Genomic DNA, 18,749 nt, shown 5'->3' on the forward strand with positions numbered 1-18,749 from the left:
CTGCCAGCAGCACAGCAGCTGTCTGTCCTCGTCCTTATCCGTCTGCCTCGGTTAATCCTCTTTCAGTTTTTGTGTCATGATAACTGCCCCATTTGATGCAGTTTTGCAGCTTTACTTAAACACTAATCACACACAGTTATCCCTCATTGGTCCGCCAAGGATAAATGGTCTTTGCTAAGATTTCGATGTGAAAACATTCTTACACCTGATTGGATGAATGCAATATTCACTGAGCTGACATTTTTCTTTTCCTCCAACTATCAAACTGGAAAAACTTTTTCAATCCAACCCAGGGACAAACAGCTATGTTAAACACTTACATTTAAAGGAATAGTCACCATTTTTGGAAATATGCTTATTTGTGTTGTTTACATGACATAGATGGTTAACACATGGAGCTAGAATCAGCTGGCAGTTAGCTTCACCTAGCATAAAGGCTGGAAACACTGGGAAACAACTCACCTGGCTCTGCCCAGAGATCACGAAGCAGCCTAGTGGCTGCTTCATGCTTATTGAGGCTAATCACATGCTGGCTCTAGCCCCGTAGTTGAATATGTCATAAAAATGAACGTGTTTTTGAAAGTGTTGAACCGTTTCTTTAAGTTAAACTGTCTTTAAACTGAGACTGAAGCATATTTACACATTTCATCATCTTCCATAATGTTCAGTGAGGTGAGAGCGCTTCTCTCACGTATCATAATCAGATGCCAGTGTCACATGACACATGCTTTCCTCTTCAAACCTGTCTTTTGCCTTGTCGTTAGCATTAAGGCATTTCTTAAATCAGTCCCGTGCCTTTCTTATGAACACACACACACACACACTCACACACACACACACACACACGCAGGAATGTGTCAGCTCTGTCTTAACAAGACGAGGATGTAAAACTGAAAATATTTCTCTGCCTAAAGGCTTCCATCATTAAAGATCCCAGCACCTGGCGTTAACACTCACATAAACACACACATATACTGTTTACACTCACATACAAAGGTTGTACATACCCTGCAGTCAGTGTATCTGTGGAACATGTCAGAACATTTGTCATTGTATTGTGTTTTGTGATCAGTCATTTGTGATCGGTAATGAGGTGCAATAAACTTTTCCTCGTAGGCAACATTTAGGTCCTTTCCAGTCCGTGAAGGTCAGAGGTCAAAGTTTGTAACCTGTGTTTACATTCAGAGAAATACGTCCACTGATTACTGACTGATGAGTGTTTTGCATTTGATTAACAGACCTGAACAGGTTGATTTTCACCCACTAACAAATGTTCATTATTTTTTTCCAGATGTAAGAACAACATCGTCGGCCGTCAGTGCGACCGCTGCGCCCCTGGTTTCTATGGTTACCCCAACTGCCAGCCATGTGACTGCAACGAGGCGGGAACCGAGGAGGAAGTGTGTGACTCCTTCACAGGACAGTGTCTCTGCAAGGTGGGACAACACACACACACACACACACACACATCCCTTTGAACCCACAGTGTGTCCTCACCTGCCGTTTGTCTTCCACCTGTAGGAGAACGTCCAGGGCTCTCGCTGTGATCAGTGCAGAGTTGGTACGTTCCACTTGGATCCAACCAACCCGAAAGGCTGCACCAGCTGCTTCTGCTTCGGAGCCACCGACCGCTGTCGCAGCTCTGACAAAAGACGTACCGAGGTACTCGAGCTGCTTAAATAAGCCGCACAGATCAGCTTTGTGCTGAATGAAGAGCAATAAACTGGTGTTGATCCAAATCCCAAGAGGACGTTTGCTCTGCTGAAACTATGCTATATGTTGACTCCTGTTGGATTTTTGCTGTCATTCATTCCCCTTTCCTGTAGATCATGGACATGGAGGGCTGGGTCCTGCTGGGAGCAGACAGACAGGAGGTGCCAGTGACAGTGTATCCTGGTCAGGACCTTGTAGAGGCAGACCTCAGTGACGTGCCTGATGTCTACCAGGATCTGCACTGGCACGCACCAAAGACTTACCTGGGTGACAAGGTAAGACTTTAGAACTTTAGAGGTGATGGGAAAGTGTACATGTATTCTGGGCGTTACTTTGGGTTTACTACGATGTCTGCTGACAGCCATGATGGATTTACTTTGACCAGGTGTCGAATACAGGGAGATTCACAAAAACAAAAGTTCTTGAGATAATCTCAATTTTCTAGATTAGCTCAGAGCAAATATTAGTAAATATATGTGCATATTTGGTAAATATATGGTAAATATATTTGTAGAAAACTTTGTGGAAACTTTCTCTGCATCTGGAAAGAATTTTTGTTCTGCAGAAATCAGTGAAAACAATGACCTTTTTTTTCTGTTTTTAAATACACTGGCTCTCAGACAACGTTACACAGATTATAGTAATAACAAGTGAGGCGTGACCAGGCAAAAAAGACTTGTTGGAATCTTTTGTTGAAAGCTGCTAAGCCTTAAGTGGCTCTTTACCTTCATCAAACGCTTGTAAAACAAGTGGAGGTGGTTTCTGTTTATCTGTCAATCTGTATTTATTTAGTGAAGCTTGACTGAGGATGTTTGTTATGAATATCAAGGAGTTCATCATCATTTTCCTGCTTGGAGTCGAGTGCATCTCAGCTTGAGGCTCCTGGTGTGCAAAAAGCCATAAAACTCTTCACGATCAATGAGACAAAAACAAAAGGAGAAGTGTTTGTGGTCTGTGGAGAAGAATTTGAAAAGCAAGTTGCTCCAGGGGTCAAAAACAGAAAGCCAGAAGAAACTTGCCTGAAAAATTTGACGTCCTACAAAACATTTTTTGTTTTGTTCTTTTACCCCCAGATAAATCCAGGTTATTTGTCCTCTGTCTCTGTGCTAAGCTAAGCTAAGCTAAGATAAGATAAGCTAATCAGCTGCTGGTTCACATTTTATCTCTAAAAGTAAAACAGTTGACAGCAGAGAGACAGGACACAAGAGAGAGAGACAGAGAGAGAGAGAGACAGAGAGAAGGGTATAACAACAAACGTCCCAATCAAATCATGGATGTTGGGAGTATCTGGTGTATGTATCAACCGTTCAGAGACTCAGACTCACCTGTATACAACAAGTTCTGATATTCTGATAATAAGACATGTAGGGACACACATTAGGACAAAGTTACACCCACACTACGCAGCACACACCTACATTACGCACACAGACATCGCCCACATCACTGATCCAGAGGCTCAGACGGGGCGTTTGAGTACAGATGAGAGTTTCGTTTGAGCATCTGAATCAAAAACTTTCATCTGTGTGTGATTCAACCAGCATCAGTCTGCAGGCTTAGATCCCAGACTCAGTCCTGTTACGCTCCATAAACCAACTTCAACCATGGTGACCACAGGAATACAGACATTTTATCTTTCATGGACAGAACGCAGGCCTCGGATCCTGTTTCTGTCAGACTCCACAGTCTGAATATAATCCATTGTTGTCTGGATTAAGATGCAGTGAGATTAAAGGCCTGTGTCTGTCTGGTTTCTTTCTTCAGTCTTTATGTTCTGATTCATTCCTCTCCGTCTCTTTTTCTTCATTTTCCTGTTTGTTTTTTCGTCTTTTCTGTCCTCCAGGTCTCATCGTACGGAGGTTATCTGAGGTATCGTCTCCACACTCAGACCATGAGAGGCGATGTGTTGTCTCTGCCTGCCGAAGCCTCCAGGCCTGACATCATTCTCAAGGTGCAAAACGAACACAAACCCACGCGCGTCACATCACTATCACCCAGATTCACATTCAAACCACACACACACACACACACACACACACAAACCTCTTCCTGTGCCGGAATCACAACGCACAAACACACACAGGCACATACATGCATGAACACACAAAGAAATTCACAAAGAAAAAAAAAAAATCTTTTACCTGCCAAAACCATGTCTCATATGAAACAATATGAAACAGCATACACACACTCTATTACACACAACCACACACACTCTTTTAAAAGTCTTTCCTCTGTGTCTTCTTCGTGCAGGGTAACCAGATGACCCTGGTGTTCATGGAGAGAGAGTACCCCTCGCCTGAAGAGCCTCACCTGGGAATAGTTCACATGGTCGAGGTAAAGTCACCTTTACATACAGTCCCGGGTTTTTGAAACTACACGAGCTGCTCGCAGACTCGGATTTGCCCTTTTTCCAAATTATTGTTGTCGTGATTTTTGATCACCTTTATTCCTCCTCCCCCTCCCTCCTTCCCTCCTTCTTCACAGGGAAGTTTCCGTCACGCTCAGACCGGTAACTCCGTGTCCCGGGAGGAGCTGATGATGGTCCTGGTCGGTCTGGAATCTCTGCAGATCCGAGCCCTCCACTCCCAGTCGGCCCACTCCGTGTCGCTCCGCGGTGCCGTGCTGGAGGGCGCTGAGAGCCTGCCCACCGGTCGCCATGCCAACAACGTGGAGATCTGCATGTGTCCTGCAAACTACCTGGGAGACTCGTGTCAGGTGAGGACCCAGATCGAGTGTTGGGGTGGTTTTCTCGTTACTGTTAAGGTTTTTGGTCACATTTGTTTTATTTGTTTGTTTTTATTTTTGTTACATTTTTTTAAGCAACTTTGCCAATTCTGTGGTTTCACCTGTCAAACGTGTGTTTAGAACAAAACAATCCGGAGGTGTCAGCTGTAGGAAATTATAATGTGGCTTTAAATGACTCAAGACAGTAAACAACAGATTAATCATCAGTCTCAAAATTAAAATCAGTAGGTAGTCGGTTGCAGGCCTCCATATGTGTCCCACAGTTCGATGTTTCTCTCTTTCCTCTGTAGAAATGTGCTCCTGGTTACTACAGAGACACGATCGGCCTGTTCCTGGGGAAATGTGTTCCCTGTAACTGTCACGGACACTCTGACCAGTGCCTGGACGGGTCTGGAATCTGTTTGGTGAGGATCATCAATCATAAGTCCCGTCCTTGTTTGACCTCTAGTTTTGATTTTAGTTTTTTTTAACGGATTAGTCACCGTCTGTTTGTCTCCCTGTCCATCAGAACTGTCAGCATAACACAGCCGGCGACCACTGCGAGAAGTGTCAGGGGGGTTTCCTTGGCAACAACAGTCTCGACGGACAGGCAGTGTCATGTTCCAGTTGTCCCTGCCCGCTGAGGGTCCCATCCAACAAGTCAGCCTCTCTGTTTTCTCTCTGACTCTCGTTACCATTTAGTAATCTGGCAGTATCTGTCAGTGGCAGTGTGCTGAGCTCTCACTGAGCCATATGTGTCTCTCTGTCTGTAGTTTTGCTGAGGGCTGCGTGCAGAAGACCGACAGGATGCAGTGTCTGTGCATGCCAGGTTACGCTGGACCAAACTGTGAAAGGTAAACAACCTCCTCAGCACAGAATGGGTTTGTTCTGAACAACACACACACACACAAACACAAACACAAACACAGTAGGTCCAGATTTTCTGTTTGGCGCAGACGTGTTGAACCTTTTTTTTCTTTCACGTTTACATCAACGCTTTGCTGCAGCTACATGTCTCTAACCATGAGGCGTCTTAAACAGGTGTGCCCCCGGTTTCTACGGCAACCCCATGGTGCTTGGCAGCCGGTGCCAGCCGTGCCATTGCCACGGCAACACCGACCCCAACATGCTGTTCACCGACTGTCACCCGCTGACTGGAGAGTGTCTGAGCTGCATGCACAACACAGCCGGGCCTCACTGTGACATATGCGCTCCTGGTTACTACGGCGACGCCATCACTGCCAAAAACTGCACCAGTGAGTCCAGCTTTAGCCTCGTCAGATGCATTTATGTGTTCACGTGATCTAATTAGGTTTTGTTCAGTTTCACGGTCAAAGCTTCAGTAAAGCAAAGAACAGAGGACGGTGATGATATCAGAAGTGAGGACGCTGCTCGATTTAGTAAACCACTTTCAGAGTGATGGGTTACGTGTTTATGTTTATGTTACACAGAATGCAACTGTTCTCCATGTGGCACTCAGTCATGTGACCCTCACACTGGACAGTGTCGCTGTAAACCAGGAGTAACTGGATTGCACTGCGAGCGCTGTGAGGTGAGAGCTGCACAGCTACAGAATGGAAACACGGTCTGATTTCACACAGCTGCAGCTTTAAATTGTGACCGTCTTCTTCTTTCCTGGGAGGAACCTTTCAGCTTCTGTTCCGTTTCTTTTTCAGGAGGGCTCGTTCGGCTTCGACTCGTGCTCTGGCTGCCGTCAGTGTGACTGCGAAGCCTCCGCGGCTCTTGTGCAGCCATGTGACCCTCAGAGTGGTCAGTGTGCCTGTCAGCCTGGAGTCAATGGGCCAAGCTGCCGACAGTGTTCCCCTGGATTCTGGGACTACGGACCTAATGGATGCAAGAGTGAGTGAATGTGTGAGATGTGGAGACACATTTACTGAGTAATGCAGCGGCAGGATGTAGTTTTTGTGTCACCTCAGTGGTTTTCAGTGATGATCTTGGATACACACTAAGCAGCAGGCACATTCAACATTTTTTTTCATAATTTTTGTAGCTTTGTTTAAAATTTCTCTCCCGTTTCAGGGTGCGACTGTCGGGGAGGTCGCTGTGACCCGCGGACAGGAGAGTGCCGCTGTCCCGACGGGATGACGGGAAAACAGTGCGACACCTGCGCACAAAAATATAGTGTTGCTGTGGAGGATCGACGTGGCGTTCACTGTGAAAGTAAGTAAAACACACACACACACACACACGCTGCTTCCAAGGAGGACAGATTGATTTCTTCAAAGCTGCTGAAGTTTAAGTGTCTCTGATCTTCCTGTGCAGCGTGTGACAGCTGTGTCATCGTCCTGCTGGAGGATCTGGAAAAGATGGAGGACGACTTCCGCTCAGCCGCCGCTCAGCTGAGCAGCCTCAACGCCAGCTCCATGGCCTGGGCTCAGCTGCACAGTCTCAACAAGTCTGTGGAGGACATCACTGTGAGTGTTCGCACACGCTGTACGACTGTAAGACGGCTGTGCTGTTGATGCCATGTTGCAAGCAGGTATTAATTAAAGTAAATCTCCCTTGATTCTAGCGAGCCATAGAGAACTACAACAGCACCCTGGATGAGAGCAGGAGTCGGGCCGACATGCTGGATGCTGAGATCTTGAATATCAATGATGATATTAATGTGCTGCAGGACAAGGTGTGATCACGGATGATGCCAGCACACACACACTTACATACACTAAATAAACACACTAATCGGTGTTTTATCAAGCACAATATCAGCACAGCATTTAATAATTACTGGGATATTAATTTTATCCACATTGCTCACAGCTACTTTTCTTAGCACATGAAAGGTTTAAATTCCTGGTAGAAAAGCAAGAAAACTGCCATAAAAATTGTTTTTGATTGATCAGTCAAATTACTGTAACTACATTATACTATAATTAACATTTTCCAGTTTTTACTCCATTTCAGATCTGCTTGTTTTCAGTGTTATATATTGAGAGCTTACAGGGATGTTTTTGTGTTTCCAGGCAGCACAGATGACCGACAGGGTCGGCGGCCTGCAGAACAGCACCACTAACACACACCAGAGAGCTCAGGATCTGATCACGTTCATCAAAAACCTGACCGCCGAAATAAATGGTATTTGTATGGAAATTAATCAGAAATTGATTTTATAACACTAACAACACAATATAATACAAAATATGAATTCCAGTCAGTCTGGTCCTTGTTTGCTGCATCATAGGACAGGACTGTTCACATGTTACTGTCCTGTCCCACAAAAACTACAAACAAGTTGACTAATTGCTTTTCTTGTGATGCTTTCACTTTTCCATAGACATCATGCTGATGGCGAACAGGTCGTCACTGAATGACACAGAGGCCGAGCAGGACGGCGAGGAACGGGAGAGGAAGCTGAGGGAGGTGCAGGCCATGCTGAGGGAGATGAGGTTCAGGAGCTGCGTGGGACAAAAGAAACTGGCCGACAAAGAAAAGACAGAGGCGGAAAAATGTATGTTTATCCACATATGTACATGTAGCATGTTTAAAATATTCCAATGTGATTTGCTATTGAAAATTAACTAAACTAACCCTGTGCAAACTGGCAGAAACTCCATTGTTCCACAACGATTCAAACAAAAGAAGTAAACTTGAGCCGCTGGTGTGATCGCGTCCTTAAAACCGGCCTCTGTGTCTCACTTGTTCCTCTGCTAGTGTTGGATCGTGTTAACAAGGAGCTGGCAAGTCGTCAGGAAGACAACAACGACTTGGCCAAGGCCATCAGAGACCGCTTGGACCGCTTCCACTCTGACATGATGGACCTGCGAGACGCCCTGAATGAAGCCATGAACAACACCGCCAGAGCAGCAGAACTCAACAGTGTTAATGAGAAAACACTGGAGGACAACAAGGTGAGCTACAAATCATCATGAACAGCAAATGGAGAGCCGAAGACAGTGAACAAAAGTGAATTTGACATTATTTTGTCTCTGTCTCCTGCCCAGAGGAGCATAGAAGACCTGCTGTCCAAGCAGAAGGAGGTGAACGACCAGTTAAACATGGCTGAAGATGACGTAGCCCAGGTCAACGATGTGCTGTCCATGCTGCAGGACTCCAAAGAGGTCAGAGCAAACAAAAACACGGGTTTGAACATGTGGTTAAAATTCTGTCGACATCTCTGGGCAGGCAGAAATGCCATTTTAAATGTGTGATTTTTCAGGAGTACGAGCGGTTGGCGGCTCAGCTGGATGGCGCCAGGACGCCGCTGGCAAAGAAAGTGCAGGACTTTGCTCGGGCCGAGTCCAAGATCCCCCTGGTGGAGGAGGCCGAGAAACATGCTGAGCTGCTCAACACTTTAGCCATGAACCTGTCCAGGTGAGACACTTGTTTGCTACTTAGCTACAGCCGCATATTAAGTTAGTTAGTCTGTTAGACGAGGCAGACAAACAAGCATCGCTGCTGAACACTGTGGTGAGAAACCTGACCAAGTAAATAAAGTCATAAATTAGTACAGGAGAAGATTTAAGATTTTAATAATCTTACATACAAATTTTACTTTCTATCATGAATTAAAAAAACATCTCGTTATTGTCTTTGTGTGTCTGCAGTTTGGTTGCAGAAACTAAGAAGGACGGAATTATTGATGTAACACAAGCCTACAACAAGATTATTAACAGTATCAAGGAGGCAGAGGAGGCCGCCAACATGGCCGACAAGGCTGCTGACGCCGCTTTGCAGGTCCGAGACACACGTTTATTCTTATATCTGTTTTAGCTCACACAAATACGTAAATTGACAGAACCCGAACAGCTGGTTTGATTTGTTGTAATAATGGTTTGCGTGTTGTAGGACGTGAAGGACAAGGACCTGGGTCAGACCGCTGATTCTCTGAGGAACCACAGCGTGGAGCTGAAGGACGAAGTGGAAAAGCTAAATGATGAACTCAACAACGGTAACCACACATCGTTACATCACGCTACATCACTATCTTCATTCAGGAGATTTACATGAAGGATGTCATGAAATGAAGTGAAAGCATCACTTTAATCTTCAGTTTGGAAGAGTTTGGATGTTTCAGCAGGTGATGTGTCCTGTTTGTGTTTCTGCTGCACAGACCTGAAGCCGCAGCTGGAAGAAGCTCAGAAGCGGCTGAATGATACCAAAACCAAACAGGTTCAACTGATGAAGGACCTGGAGACAATCCAGAACAGCCTCAACCTCACCACAAGTATGCACATTCATCAGAAATCACAATTCAGATAATGAGCAGAAGCTTTGTCTGAAGCAGCTTAATGAAAAGTACATTCAGACACAAGAGGAGCAAGAGCTAGAGAAATGCTCCGAACCAGGATCAGACGTTTCTCATGCAGAATTAAATTTATGTCATTTAATAATATGTTTTTCAGTATTTGTATGTTGTATTTTCACTTTGTCTGTGAGCAGATGTGAGTCAGGAGATCGACGAGGCAAAGCGAGTGGCGGACCTGGCGAACACCTCGGCCACCAACATCAGCAATGCCCTGCGCCCCATCAAAGAGCAGCTGGACCAGTGGAAGCAGGCCTACGGAGACGCCAACGTCACCAACGACGACATCAACAAGGCTCTGATGGAGGCCAACAAGTCGGGTAGGAGCTTGTGAATGTGTGCTAAGAGATGAAACGTAACAGCAAACATTCACAAGAACAAACCATTAAGTTATTAGCAAACTTAAAAATGGACTCCCTCTCTTTCCCCGTCTCTGTAGTGCACGAGCTGGGCAACGCTATCCCTACGCTGCTAACGAAGTTGGATCAGCTGCAGAATCACTCCATCCAGATGCCAAACATCTCTGAGAACATCAACCGCATCCGGCAGCTCATACAGCAGGCGCGCAACGCAGCCAGCAAGGTGCACATTAAATTAAAAAAGAAAAATAAAAAGAAGAAGTTGTGAGTGAAACCCCTTTTCTTCCAGCAGCCTCTGATGTTTTTTTTTTTCATTGCCTCCTCTCATCCTCTTTCTCCCATCCAGGTTAGCGTGCCGGTGAAGTTCAACGGTTTGTCTGGCATCCAGGTTCGTACGCCACCTAACCTGGCCGACCTGGCTGCCTACACCTCCCTCAAGTTGTACATCACTCTACCGGAGGCGGCGCGGGCGAGGCGGCAGGGCAACAACACCCAGCAGTTTGTCTTCTACCTCGGCAACAAGGATGTAAGCATCTCCACGGCAACATGGAGGCCCCATTTTATTTTATTTTATATGTATTTTGTTATCATCATGTTTTATTCCTATAGATTTACTTTTTATTAAGTATATTTTTAACTTTACTTAAGATCCCTGTGCCACTCTGAACGCCACGTAACACATTCATCAGTACATTCATGTGGTACACACTTTTCCAAAGTGATTAACACCAGGTACGGAGTTCCTGTGCACGGATTTGGGGGCTCAGAGCTGTATGGGTTTTGTAGTCCCATTCCTGTGTCTGTGGTATTTGTAGTCCAGTAAGGAGTTCCTGGGCATGGCGCTGGACGGGAAGCGACTGCGTTGGTACTTTAACGTTGGAGGACAAACCGCTGACGTGCAGATGACTGAGGACGTTAAGTCTGATGGAAACTTCAACAGTGTAGTGCTGGAGAGGTGAGATGTGTGTTATGTGTGTTATAACTAAACCAGTGTAACTGACATTTTAAGTGTCCAGTGTAGCAATAAATGCTGTTCCATGACATTTATGCAGAAAAGAAATAATTAAATACGAAAGCTGTTATATTGGCTGTAGGCAAAAATATCCTGTTAGTATCAGGCCTCAAAGGTCTGTGAAACCCACGTACGCTGCTGTTTACATGTCTGTCGTTTGGCCTTCATAACTGCTTTCACACATGTGATTATCTTCCACGTGTGTGTTCCCATTTATCTTGTCCTTTATTTTTGATGCATATCTACTTTTCTGTCTGTCTGAATGCAGGATTCTCCAGTTCGGTCAAATGTCCATGTCCTCAGAGGCTGAAGGGAACCAACGAATCATCAAAGCCCATGTGGAAGCCGGGGGAGATCAGGGGCTGCTCAACCTCGCCATGGACGACACGGTCTTCTACGTGGGAGGATACCCAAGTACTTTCACAGTAAGAGCGTCGAAGATGATGTGCATGTTTGCTCTTGCTCAATGAGATAATTAGAAGCCATAAAATAAACCACTAACAGTTGTTTTAGTTATTGATTAATCTAATTACTTGAGCAGGTCTGAGCAGCTACAGAGACTGTAAGCACACGCTGCTCCTTTAATGTGTAATAATGCTTCATATTCATAAGTTCAATATTTCCCTCTGAAATGTTGTGGCCTAAAATTATAAAATACCATGAACTGGAAAAACTCAAGTACCTCGAAATTTGACTGAGGTATAATACTTGATTTACTTCATTACTTTCCACTACAGGAAACAACATTTTGTTAAGTGGAGATTCAGAGGGTTTGGGACTGTGTGCATGCAAATATCATCAGTATCCAGCTCTCAGGTTCTTTATCTGTATTTTCTTTTTCTTTTCTTTTTTTAGCCCCCTGCCCCGCTGATTCTGCCTAACTTTAAGGGCTGTATCGAGCTGGATACACTGAACGAGGAGGTGCTCAGTCTGTACAACTTCGAAAGCATCTTCAATCTCAACACCACAGCGGACAAACCTTGTGGCAGGTCGGTGCACACAGAGTCAACTTGTCACTGAATTAATTTAGCTGAAGTCCTTCATGTTGCCCCTTGTCTTCCTTGTTTGCTTTTTTTTTTGGTCTCAAAACAACAAAAATCTTTATATCAGTAAATATTTGCCATTTGTTTTCCACTGTGTGACTCATCCTGGAATAAAAACGCCCAAAACAGGTCCAAGCCAGTGCTGACTCAGGCCTGGGTGAATGACGCGGCGTATTTTGACGGTACTGGCTTCGCTGAGGTCACCTTCCCTGAGGAGCCAGCTCGCATGCAGCGCTTTGAACAGGAAGTCAAGCTGCTCTCACACAAAGGAGTACTGCTGCTGCTGCAAAACGGGGTAAAGACCTCACTCACTCACTCATTTGTTATATCGCTCATTCATTCATTCAATATTCAATATTTTTTTATTGTTTAGTATTTATCTTTAATTAAATCATTGTTCAGTAAATTGACCGTCTGATGATGAAACACATTTACAGGCTCCTTATCAAACTGTCTGTTTAGCTTTTGGTTGTGTATCTGATAATGATCAGATGTTTTTTTTTTTTTTTTAAACACAGAATCAGTTCCTGTGTCTGGCCGTGCTTGAGGGCACACTGAAGGCTTTCACTGATTTTAATGGCACCCTGATCGAATTCGAGCCTAAAAATTCAGATTCCCTGAAGATCAGTGACGCTGACCCCAAAACTGTAAGTCTGTCTAGTCTTTCTGTCTGTCCGTCTGTCCGTCTGTCCACCTTACATGCTGTAGTTTAAAGCAGCTAGGATTTCCTTATTTTGTGCCACTTTACTAAGTCATGTTAGAAATTATTTTAATTGTACTATACCTAGTTTATCCCCAGCATTATCCTCCACATACTGCCTGTTGGCTGGATTTAAAAAAAATTGTTTACAATGAGAACACAAGTTTTGGTTTTGATGTGTGGTTTGTTGTTTTTAAACTAGCTGGAGATTATCATCCTGCGTGGGCCCCAGAACCGCATTGTGGTGAGGAACAACCGTGCCGTCGTCTACAGCCAGCAGTTCACAGAGGACATCCCTTCATTCACCGGCAGCTATTACCTGGGAGGAGTACCACAGGACAAGATGCCTGAGAAGTAAGTGGGACACACCCTGTCACACAGAGTTTGTTGTTTATAATCAACAAAAATCCTCAGCCTTGTTTCCCGCAGACCATCAGAGTTGGTGACTGGGCTTACAATGCTTATGGATGCTAATGTTTCTCCATAGCTGTTGGATGTGGTGAAGTCGGCAGCTGTTTACTGACGCGTTAGCATCCACTTTAAATGTAGAAATGCTTTTACGGAGCTCTCTGACAGGCTGCTTCATTCTGTGGCTCTCTTTTCAGGTTGAAGTCTATGTTTTCAAAGCAGGGCTCTGTGAAGGCCTGTTTCAGGAACGTGAAGGCCCTGAACTCTCACATCGACCTGAAGAGGACGAAGAGCTCTGGAGTCAGCTTCGGCTGTGACAGCGACCTGTTGGTAAGAAAAAGTGCTTCATCGTCCAGCTTGTATAAGAAGGAGTAAATGCAGTTTTTGTTTCCATGGTGTTTAATTGTATATTTGGAGGTGCCGGTGCCCACTGTTGGCACTCGCTTAAACAATCTCAGTTCAGATAGTTCCTACTTTTATCTTTGTTTTGATATTTATGGTAAATAAAAGTCTCCACCGGTCGTGTGTGTTCATGCAGGTGGCTCGTGAGGCTTATTTCTCTGGTCAGAGCTACCTGGATTTGGGTCTGACCAACGTCCCCAGCCTCAGGGACAACTTCTACGCCAGCTTCAGCTTCAGAACCGACAAGAAGAACGGACTCATGTTCTACCACCGTGATCAGGTGGGACGAACCCCCAACACCTTCTGTTCCCTTAAACTTTTATTTTACCTTTTTGTTACTTTAGACTAAACAGCTGCTGTCTTTTTTTCCTTCTTCTCAGAAAGTTTTTTATGTATATACTACTTCTACTCCTGTCCTGCTTTGGTGTCACCCTCTTACATGTTGTCTGTGGCTGTTGTTTGTTTACAGGAAGGAGTGTGTCAGGTGTTTTTAGATGAGGGCCATGTGGTGGTGAGGGCTGGCAACACTGAGATTAGGACACAGAAGACGTACAATGATGATAACAGCCACTACGTCGCATTCTACAACAACATCAATGAGTAGGATGACTGTGCCCGAGCACACTGAGATCACCTCTCAGTGTCTTTTTAAATATCAACATACAAAAATCCAGTTTTGGTACAAATCTTGTTGTAGAGAACCAGCATGCACATTTTAAACTGTGCATTCAAACTGTATTCTCACTCCTCATCACTCCAGGATGCGCCTGTACATGGACGACGTGCCGGAGAAACCGAACGGGGGTATCTCATTGAACAGCAGGGTGGGCAGGCTGACCTCAGCGGGCAGCACCTTCCTGGGAGGAATGCCCGACGAAACCTCAGCAAACCTCACCGGATGTATCAGCAACGTTTTCATCAAGAGGTGAGAGAGACGGCAACACAGCTCAGTTTAAAACTGCAATGTAATGTCATCAAACACAGGGAGGAGTCATAAACAGGAGAAGTTTCTAACTCCAGTTTTATCCCAAAAGACGGAATACGTTTGTCAGTTGTTGTAATATTATTTTTCATTAAACAGCAGCTAAACTGGGAGATTTGAGCTGTCAGAGAGTTAATCACTAGTATTTTACTATCTGCTGATGAGTTTATATTGAGCTCAGCTTTAAAATGTGATTGTTTCTTGTCTCCAGGGAAACGAGTCCTCAGACGGTTTTGAATCTGCTGAAAGTTAAAGAAAACGTCAACGTCCCTCTGGATTGTCCCGCTGCCAAAAAACCTCAGCAGATTGTTGCTGCCCAGCCCAAACACAGCAACAAACCCAAGGTACACACACACTCACACACACACACACACACAGAAATTCTGCTTTTCCCCAAAATAAAAAAATAAACTCAAGATGCAAACACAAACAACTGATGCCAAGGAATAAACTGAAGGTTCATACACTCTCTCTCTGTCAGGGTAAGCACAAGAAGCCGGGATCTCGCAGTCGTAACACCAGGGAGTCCTGTCAGGGGGAGCTGTCGGACCAAGAGCCCGGAGCGACGCACTTCAGCGGCTCCACACACAGCTACCAGAGATACGACTCTCTGCCCCTCTCACTCAGCTCAACGTGAGTCTGAGCACTGTTATGATGTTTCTTACATAAACAGGTTTATCAGACAATAGCATGTTTGTTTTCCAGCTGGCTGTGGATGAGCTTTAATGGCTTTGGATGTTCTGAAATGCTTGTAAGTAAATATTTATTCACCCCTCAGGCCTCACATCTCCATGTCGGTGAGGATCAACTCCTCGGATGGTTTGGTGCTGTATGCAGCCGGAGGGCGGCGTGGCGGAGCTGTCATGTCACTGAGCGTGTCAGACGGTCACCTGCTGCTCTTGTTGGATGGAGGGAAGAGAAAGGTCAGCCTGCGCAGCCGCAAGAAGTACGACGACGATCAGTGGCACACGGTGAGTCGGCACACCATGATTTCTGTTTTTATCTCATAATATGATGAACGGACCACACACAGCTGTTTCACAGCTGGATTCTGGCTCCTTCTGTGTCTGGTCCAGCTCGTTTTCTAACCTGCTCTGCCACTGTGCTCATCCCACTTCAGGTGTTCATAAAGCGTGAGGGAGAGAAGATCAGTCTGATCCTGGACGGGATCAGCGCTCAGTCCAAGAGAATTTCTGGAGGAGACAGAACTCGTCTCACCGGGCCGTTATATGTTGGAGGAGTCCCGCCCTCACTGACGGTAAAACTGACGGTAACACGTCTGTCAGGTTACACAAACTGTTGTTGTTGTTCCTACGTCGTATTCTGTGTTGCACATTTTAGTGTATTCACTTACCTACAGCTCTGTACTGTTGGTTAGAATATTACCTGAGCTGGTAAAAAAGCTAAAGATTTCCTTTTCCAAATGAAAGTTAATGGTTAAGAGAAAATGTTTTTTACACTCTGATTCACCAGGATTGTCTCATTTTCCTTCACACAAAAACTTCATATCATATCAGCAGAAATCTCTAAAATCAAACAAGTTTATTTAAAAAAAAAAAGCAAATGTCTGAATGTGAAACACAGTTAACTGTGATTATTCTAAACTTTAGGCCCCGGGCTCTGGTGGTTTCATCGGCTGTGTCAGGGACCTGACGCTGAACGAGGCCCCTGCAGGAAGCCCTGCTGACAGCCAGGGGACAGTGCCCTGCTTCCAAAACCCTCTACAGCCTGGAGCATACTTCTCTGGACAGGGAGGACATATGGCTATAGGTATTTATCATCACTCTGTGTGTTTTATTTCGGTCCTGTCATGTTTGTGTTCCGACTGAAGGCCCTCTCTCCCTCCCTGCAGATGAGTCCTTGATTCTGGGTCGGGATCTTGAGATCCAGTTAGAGGTTCGGCCTGTTTCGGATTCGGGGCTGCTGTTGCATGCTGGGACATCACCTGACCAACACCTGACTCTGGTCCTCAGGCAGGGAGAGGTGAGAACACCCGCGATCATTTTAACAACAATCCAGAATCTAGTTTTTATTCTGTTATAAAGGAAAAGCACCAGGTTAATTATGACTGTGGCGAGTGGTCTGTGTCAGTCTAACAAAACCTGGCAATGCTGTGTGTGTGTGTGTGTGTGTGTGTGTCTGTGTCTGTGTGTGTGTGTGTATAGGTGACCGTCTCAGTAAACACTGGCAAAGGTGAAATCTCTACCTCCTTCACTCCTGAAGAACCTCTCTGTAACGGACACTGGCACACTGTCACAGGTGAGGCTACGTCAGCTACCTGTTCTCTGAACTTGTCGCTGTGTTATTGCTGTGGCCTGTTGTTACGCTGTTGTGTTGTTTGTGTGTCTCCAGTGGTGAAGAAGAATAACGTTCTGCAGCTGCATGTGGATGCAGCCAGCGAGCACAGCGCCAGCCCCAAACACAGCCGCTCTGCTGGGGCCAAGGAGACCGTTTACCTTGGAGGTGTACCGGGTGAGTACACACACACAGACACACACACACACACACACAGACAGACACACACAAACACACACACAGACAGACACACACAAACACACACACACACAAAGCAGTTGAAGGTGTTTGGTGGCCGTCACTCCTTTTCCTCTGTGACACGTTGTTCCCCTCTCTGTCCTCAAGATGGCGTCACAGTTCCCAGTCTGCCTGCCGGCCTGCCGGCTTTCCACGGCTGCGTCCGCCGCGCAGTGATCAACCACAGGCCTGCCATGCTGTCCAGACCGCTCGCTGTGCATGGAGCTGTGGGGACGCAGGGCTGCCCACGCATGTAAACCCAGCACACAGTCTTATCCTCACATTCCCCAACTACAAATTACTGGTGGTGGGTGTCATGTTACTGTAGCTAATTTAAAATATATATTAATATTTATTGTATATTTTCAGAAAAATGTATATTTTATATTTTCCTGTTTGTCGTCGCAACATTACTGGTTTGTTGTGCTACAGGGTGCTAACAACAGTGACAACTGTCTGCACGTAGAGATGCACTGACACAAGATTTCAAATAATTCTAAAATCAGAAATGGATTAGAAAAAATTTGTACTATATTGTAAATAAAGGCAACACAACTTGGAATTTCTTGTTTTTTTCCGACAAATGGTTTAAAAATAAATTATAACTCGGGCAAATTTTTGTCCTTTGACTCCAAACAGCTTTCCTGAATCTGCGATATATTCAAGGACAGGATGTAGACATCTGTGTATTGTGCATCTCTAGCAGAGAATGTTAAGTTAATACCTACTGAGTCGGTACACTGTGAACACTAATGTATGAGTAACGTCCTCAGGCAGCGCAGACGGGCAATGTTGCCTGCAACACGGACGAGGACTGAAATTTGGGGGAAATCTGAGTTTACAAATTTAGCATTTAACAGAAAAAAAGGATAAGAGCAGGTGTGTCACTGGCAGCTGAAAAATACTGTTGAAACTGACGAGATTTTGGACGAGGACGATCATCTTAATCTCTTCCTCTGTTCTGTGATCGTTTCAGTAATTATCTGAAAGCAGGATCTAAGGCAGGAGTCGTCTTTCTCCTCCTCACATATAATCAAACATGCTATTTAAGTTTTTTTCTTGCTTCTCAGATCTTTTGTCTCAGCCTTGGTGATGATGCTGCATTCAGGTCAGATTGGAGTTATTAGAATTACCAGTTTGACTTGTGAACCGTCGTCACGTAATTTTTCTGAAAGCTCTGACGCATCTGTCTTAGGAGACAAGGCGCCAAAGTCCTCTGTTGATGATAATTAAACCCAAATTTAATTGACAGTGTTATATTGTCAGTGCACAGCATGTGGAAAATCCTCAGGCAGCCAGCTCTATAATCGCACAGCTATCTTACAGTGTCATGACGTGAACGCTCGGACGCCGCGGCGTATCCGTCCCCCCGTGTCAGCTCCTGTCCAGGTCGCAGGCAGCCTTTCCCATCTCTATTCCGTCGTTAATGTAAACCTGTACCAAACGTGTGTGAAGCTTGTATGTTATGTAACCACTTTCTAAAGATGTCACAGAGAGAATAAGCTGTCCCTCCCCCCTCACTCCTGGCCCCCACGTGTTGTAAATGTATTTCTAAATAAATTTTTTTTTTCATACAAACTACACTCCTGAGGGTTTTTCTCTTCTGCA

At 45.1% G+C, this 18,749-nt stretch overlaps 1 protein-coding gene across 1 annotated transcript in view; it reads left to right on the forward strand.

The window, feature by feature from the left end:
• The window catches only part of lama5 (laminin, alpha 5), a 73,983-nt gene extending 55,270 nt beyond the window's left edge, over positions 1–18,713 (forward strand). Inside the window, exons 36-80 of the mRNA XM_041061451.1 lie at positions 1,292–1,436; positions 1,522–1,662; positions 1,827–1,988; positions 3,557–3,664; positions 3,967–4,050; positions 4,201–4,431; positions 4,752–4,865; positions 4,970–5,100; positions 5,214–5,294; positions 5,482–5,696; positions 5,892–5,992; positions 6,117–6,300; positions 6,481–6,621; positions 6,724–6,875; positions 6,974–7,084; positions 7,425–7,536; positions 7,736–7,909; positions 8,113–8,309; positions 8,403–8,519; positions 8,618–8,772; positions 9,006–9,135; positions 9,247–9,349; positions 9,512–9,625; positions 9,841–10,023; positions 10,143–10,285; positions 10,409–10,588; positions 10,878–11,017; positions 11,343–11,499; positions 11,930–12,063; positions 12,247–12,412; positions 12,636–12,764; positions 13,020–13,171; positions 13,423–13,555; positions 13,764–13,907; positions 14,097–14,227; positions 14,388–14,552; positions 14,821–14,953; positions 15,091–15,242; positions 15,388–15,580; positions 15,730–15,867; positions 16,220–16,379; positions 16,462–16,592; positions 16,775–16,868; positions 16,962–17,081; positions 17,250–18,713. Of these exons, the coding sequence (XP_040917385.1) occupies positions 1,292–1,436; positions 1,522–1,662; positions 1,827–1,988; positions 3,557–3,664; positions 3,967–4,050; positions 4,201–4,431; positions 4,752–4,865; positions 4,970–5,100; positions 5,214–5,294; positions 5,482–5,696; positions 5,892–5,992; positions 6,117–6,300; positions 6,481–6,621; positions 6,724–6,875; positions 6,974–7,084; positions 7,425–7,536; positions 7,736–7,909; positions 8,113–8,309; positions 8,403–8,519; positions 8,618–8,772; positions 9,006–9,135; positions 9,247–9,349; positions 9,512–9,625; positions 9,841–10,023; positions 10,143–10,285; positions 10,409–10,588; positions 10,878–11,017; positions 11,343–11,499; positions 11,930–12,063; positions 12,247–12,412; positions 12,636–12,764; positions 13,020–13,171; positions 13,423–13,555; positions 13,764–13,907; positions 14,097–14,227; positions 14,388–14,552; positions 14,821–14,953; positions 15,091–15,242; positions 15,388–15,580; positions 15,730–15,867; positions 16,220–16,379; positions 16,462–16,592; positions 16,775–16,868; positions 16,962–17,081; positions 17,250–17,398 (6,430 nt within the window). The 3' untranslated portion in view covers positions 17,399–18,713. The remainder of the gene's footprint in view (positions 1–1,291; positions 1,437–1,521; positions 1,663–1,826; positions 1,989–3,556; positions 3,665–3,966; positions 4,051–4,200; positions 4,432–4,751; positions 4,866–4,969; positions 5,101–5,213; positions 5,295–5,481; positions 5,697–5,891; positions 5,993–6,116; positions 6,301–6,480; positions 6,622–6,723; positions 6,876–6,973; positions 7,085–7,424; positions 7,537–7,735; positions 7,910–8,112; positions 8,310–8,402; positions 8,520–8,617; positions 8,773–9,005; positions 9,136–9,246; positions 9,350–9,511; positions 9,626–9,840; positions 10,024–10,142; positions 10,286–10,408; positions 10,589–10,877; positions 11,018–11,342; positions 11,500–11,929; positions 12,064–12,246; positions 12,413–12,635; positions 12,765–13,019; positions 13,172–13,422; positions 13,556–13,763; positions 13,908–14,096; positions 14,228–14,387; positions 14,553–14,820; positions 14,954–15,090; positions 15,243–15,387; positions 15,581–15,729; positions 15,868–16,219; positions 16,380–16,461; positions 16,593–16,774; positions 16,869–16,961; positions 17,082–17,249) is intronic.
• The last annotated feature ends 36 nt before the right edge of the window (positions 18,714–18,749 follow it).

The sequence above is a fragment of the Toxotes jaculatrix genome, chromosome 2, assembly GCF_017976425.1.
Source record: "Toxotes jaculatrix isolate fToxJac2 chromosome 2, fToxJac2.pri, whole genome shotgun sequence".
NCBI classification, from domain to species: domain Eukaryota; kingdom Metazoa; phylum Chordata; class Actinopteri; family Toxotidae; genus Toxotes; species Toxotes jaculatrix.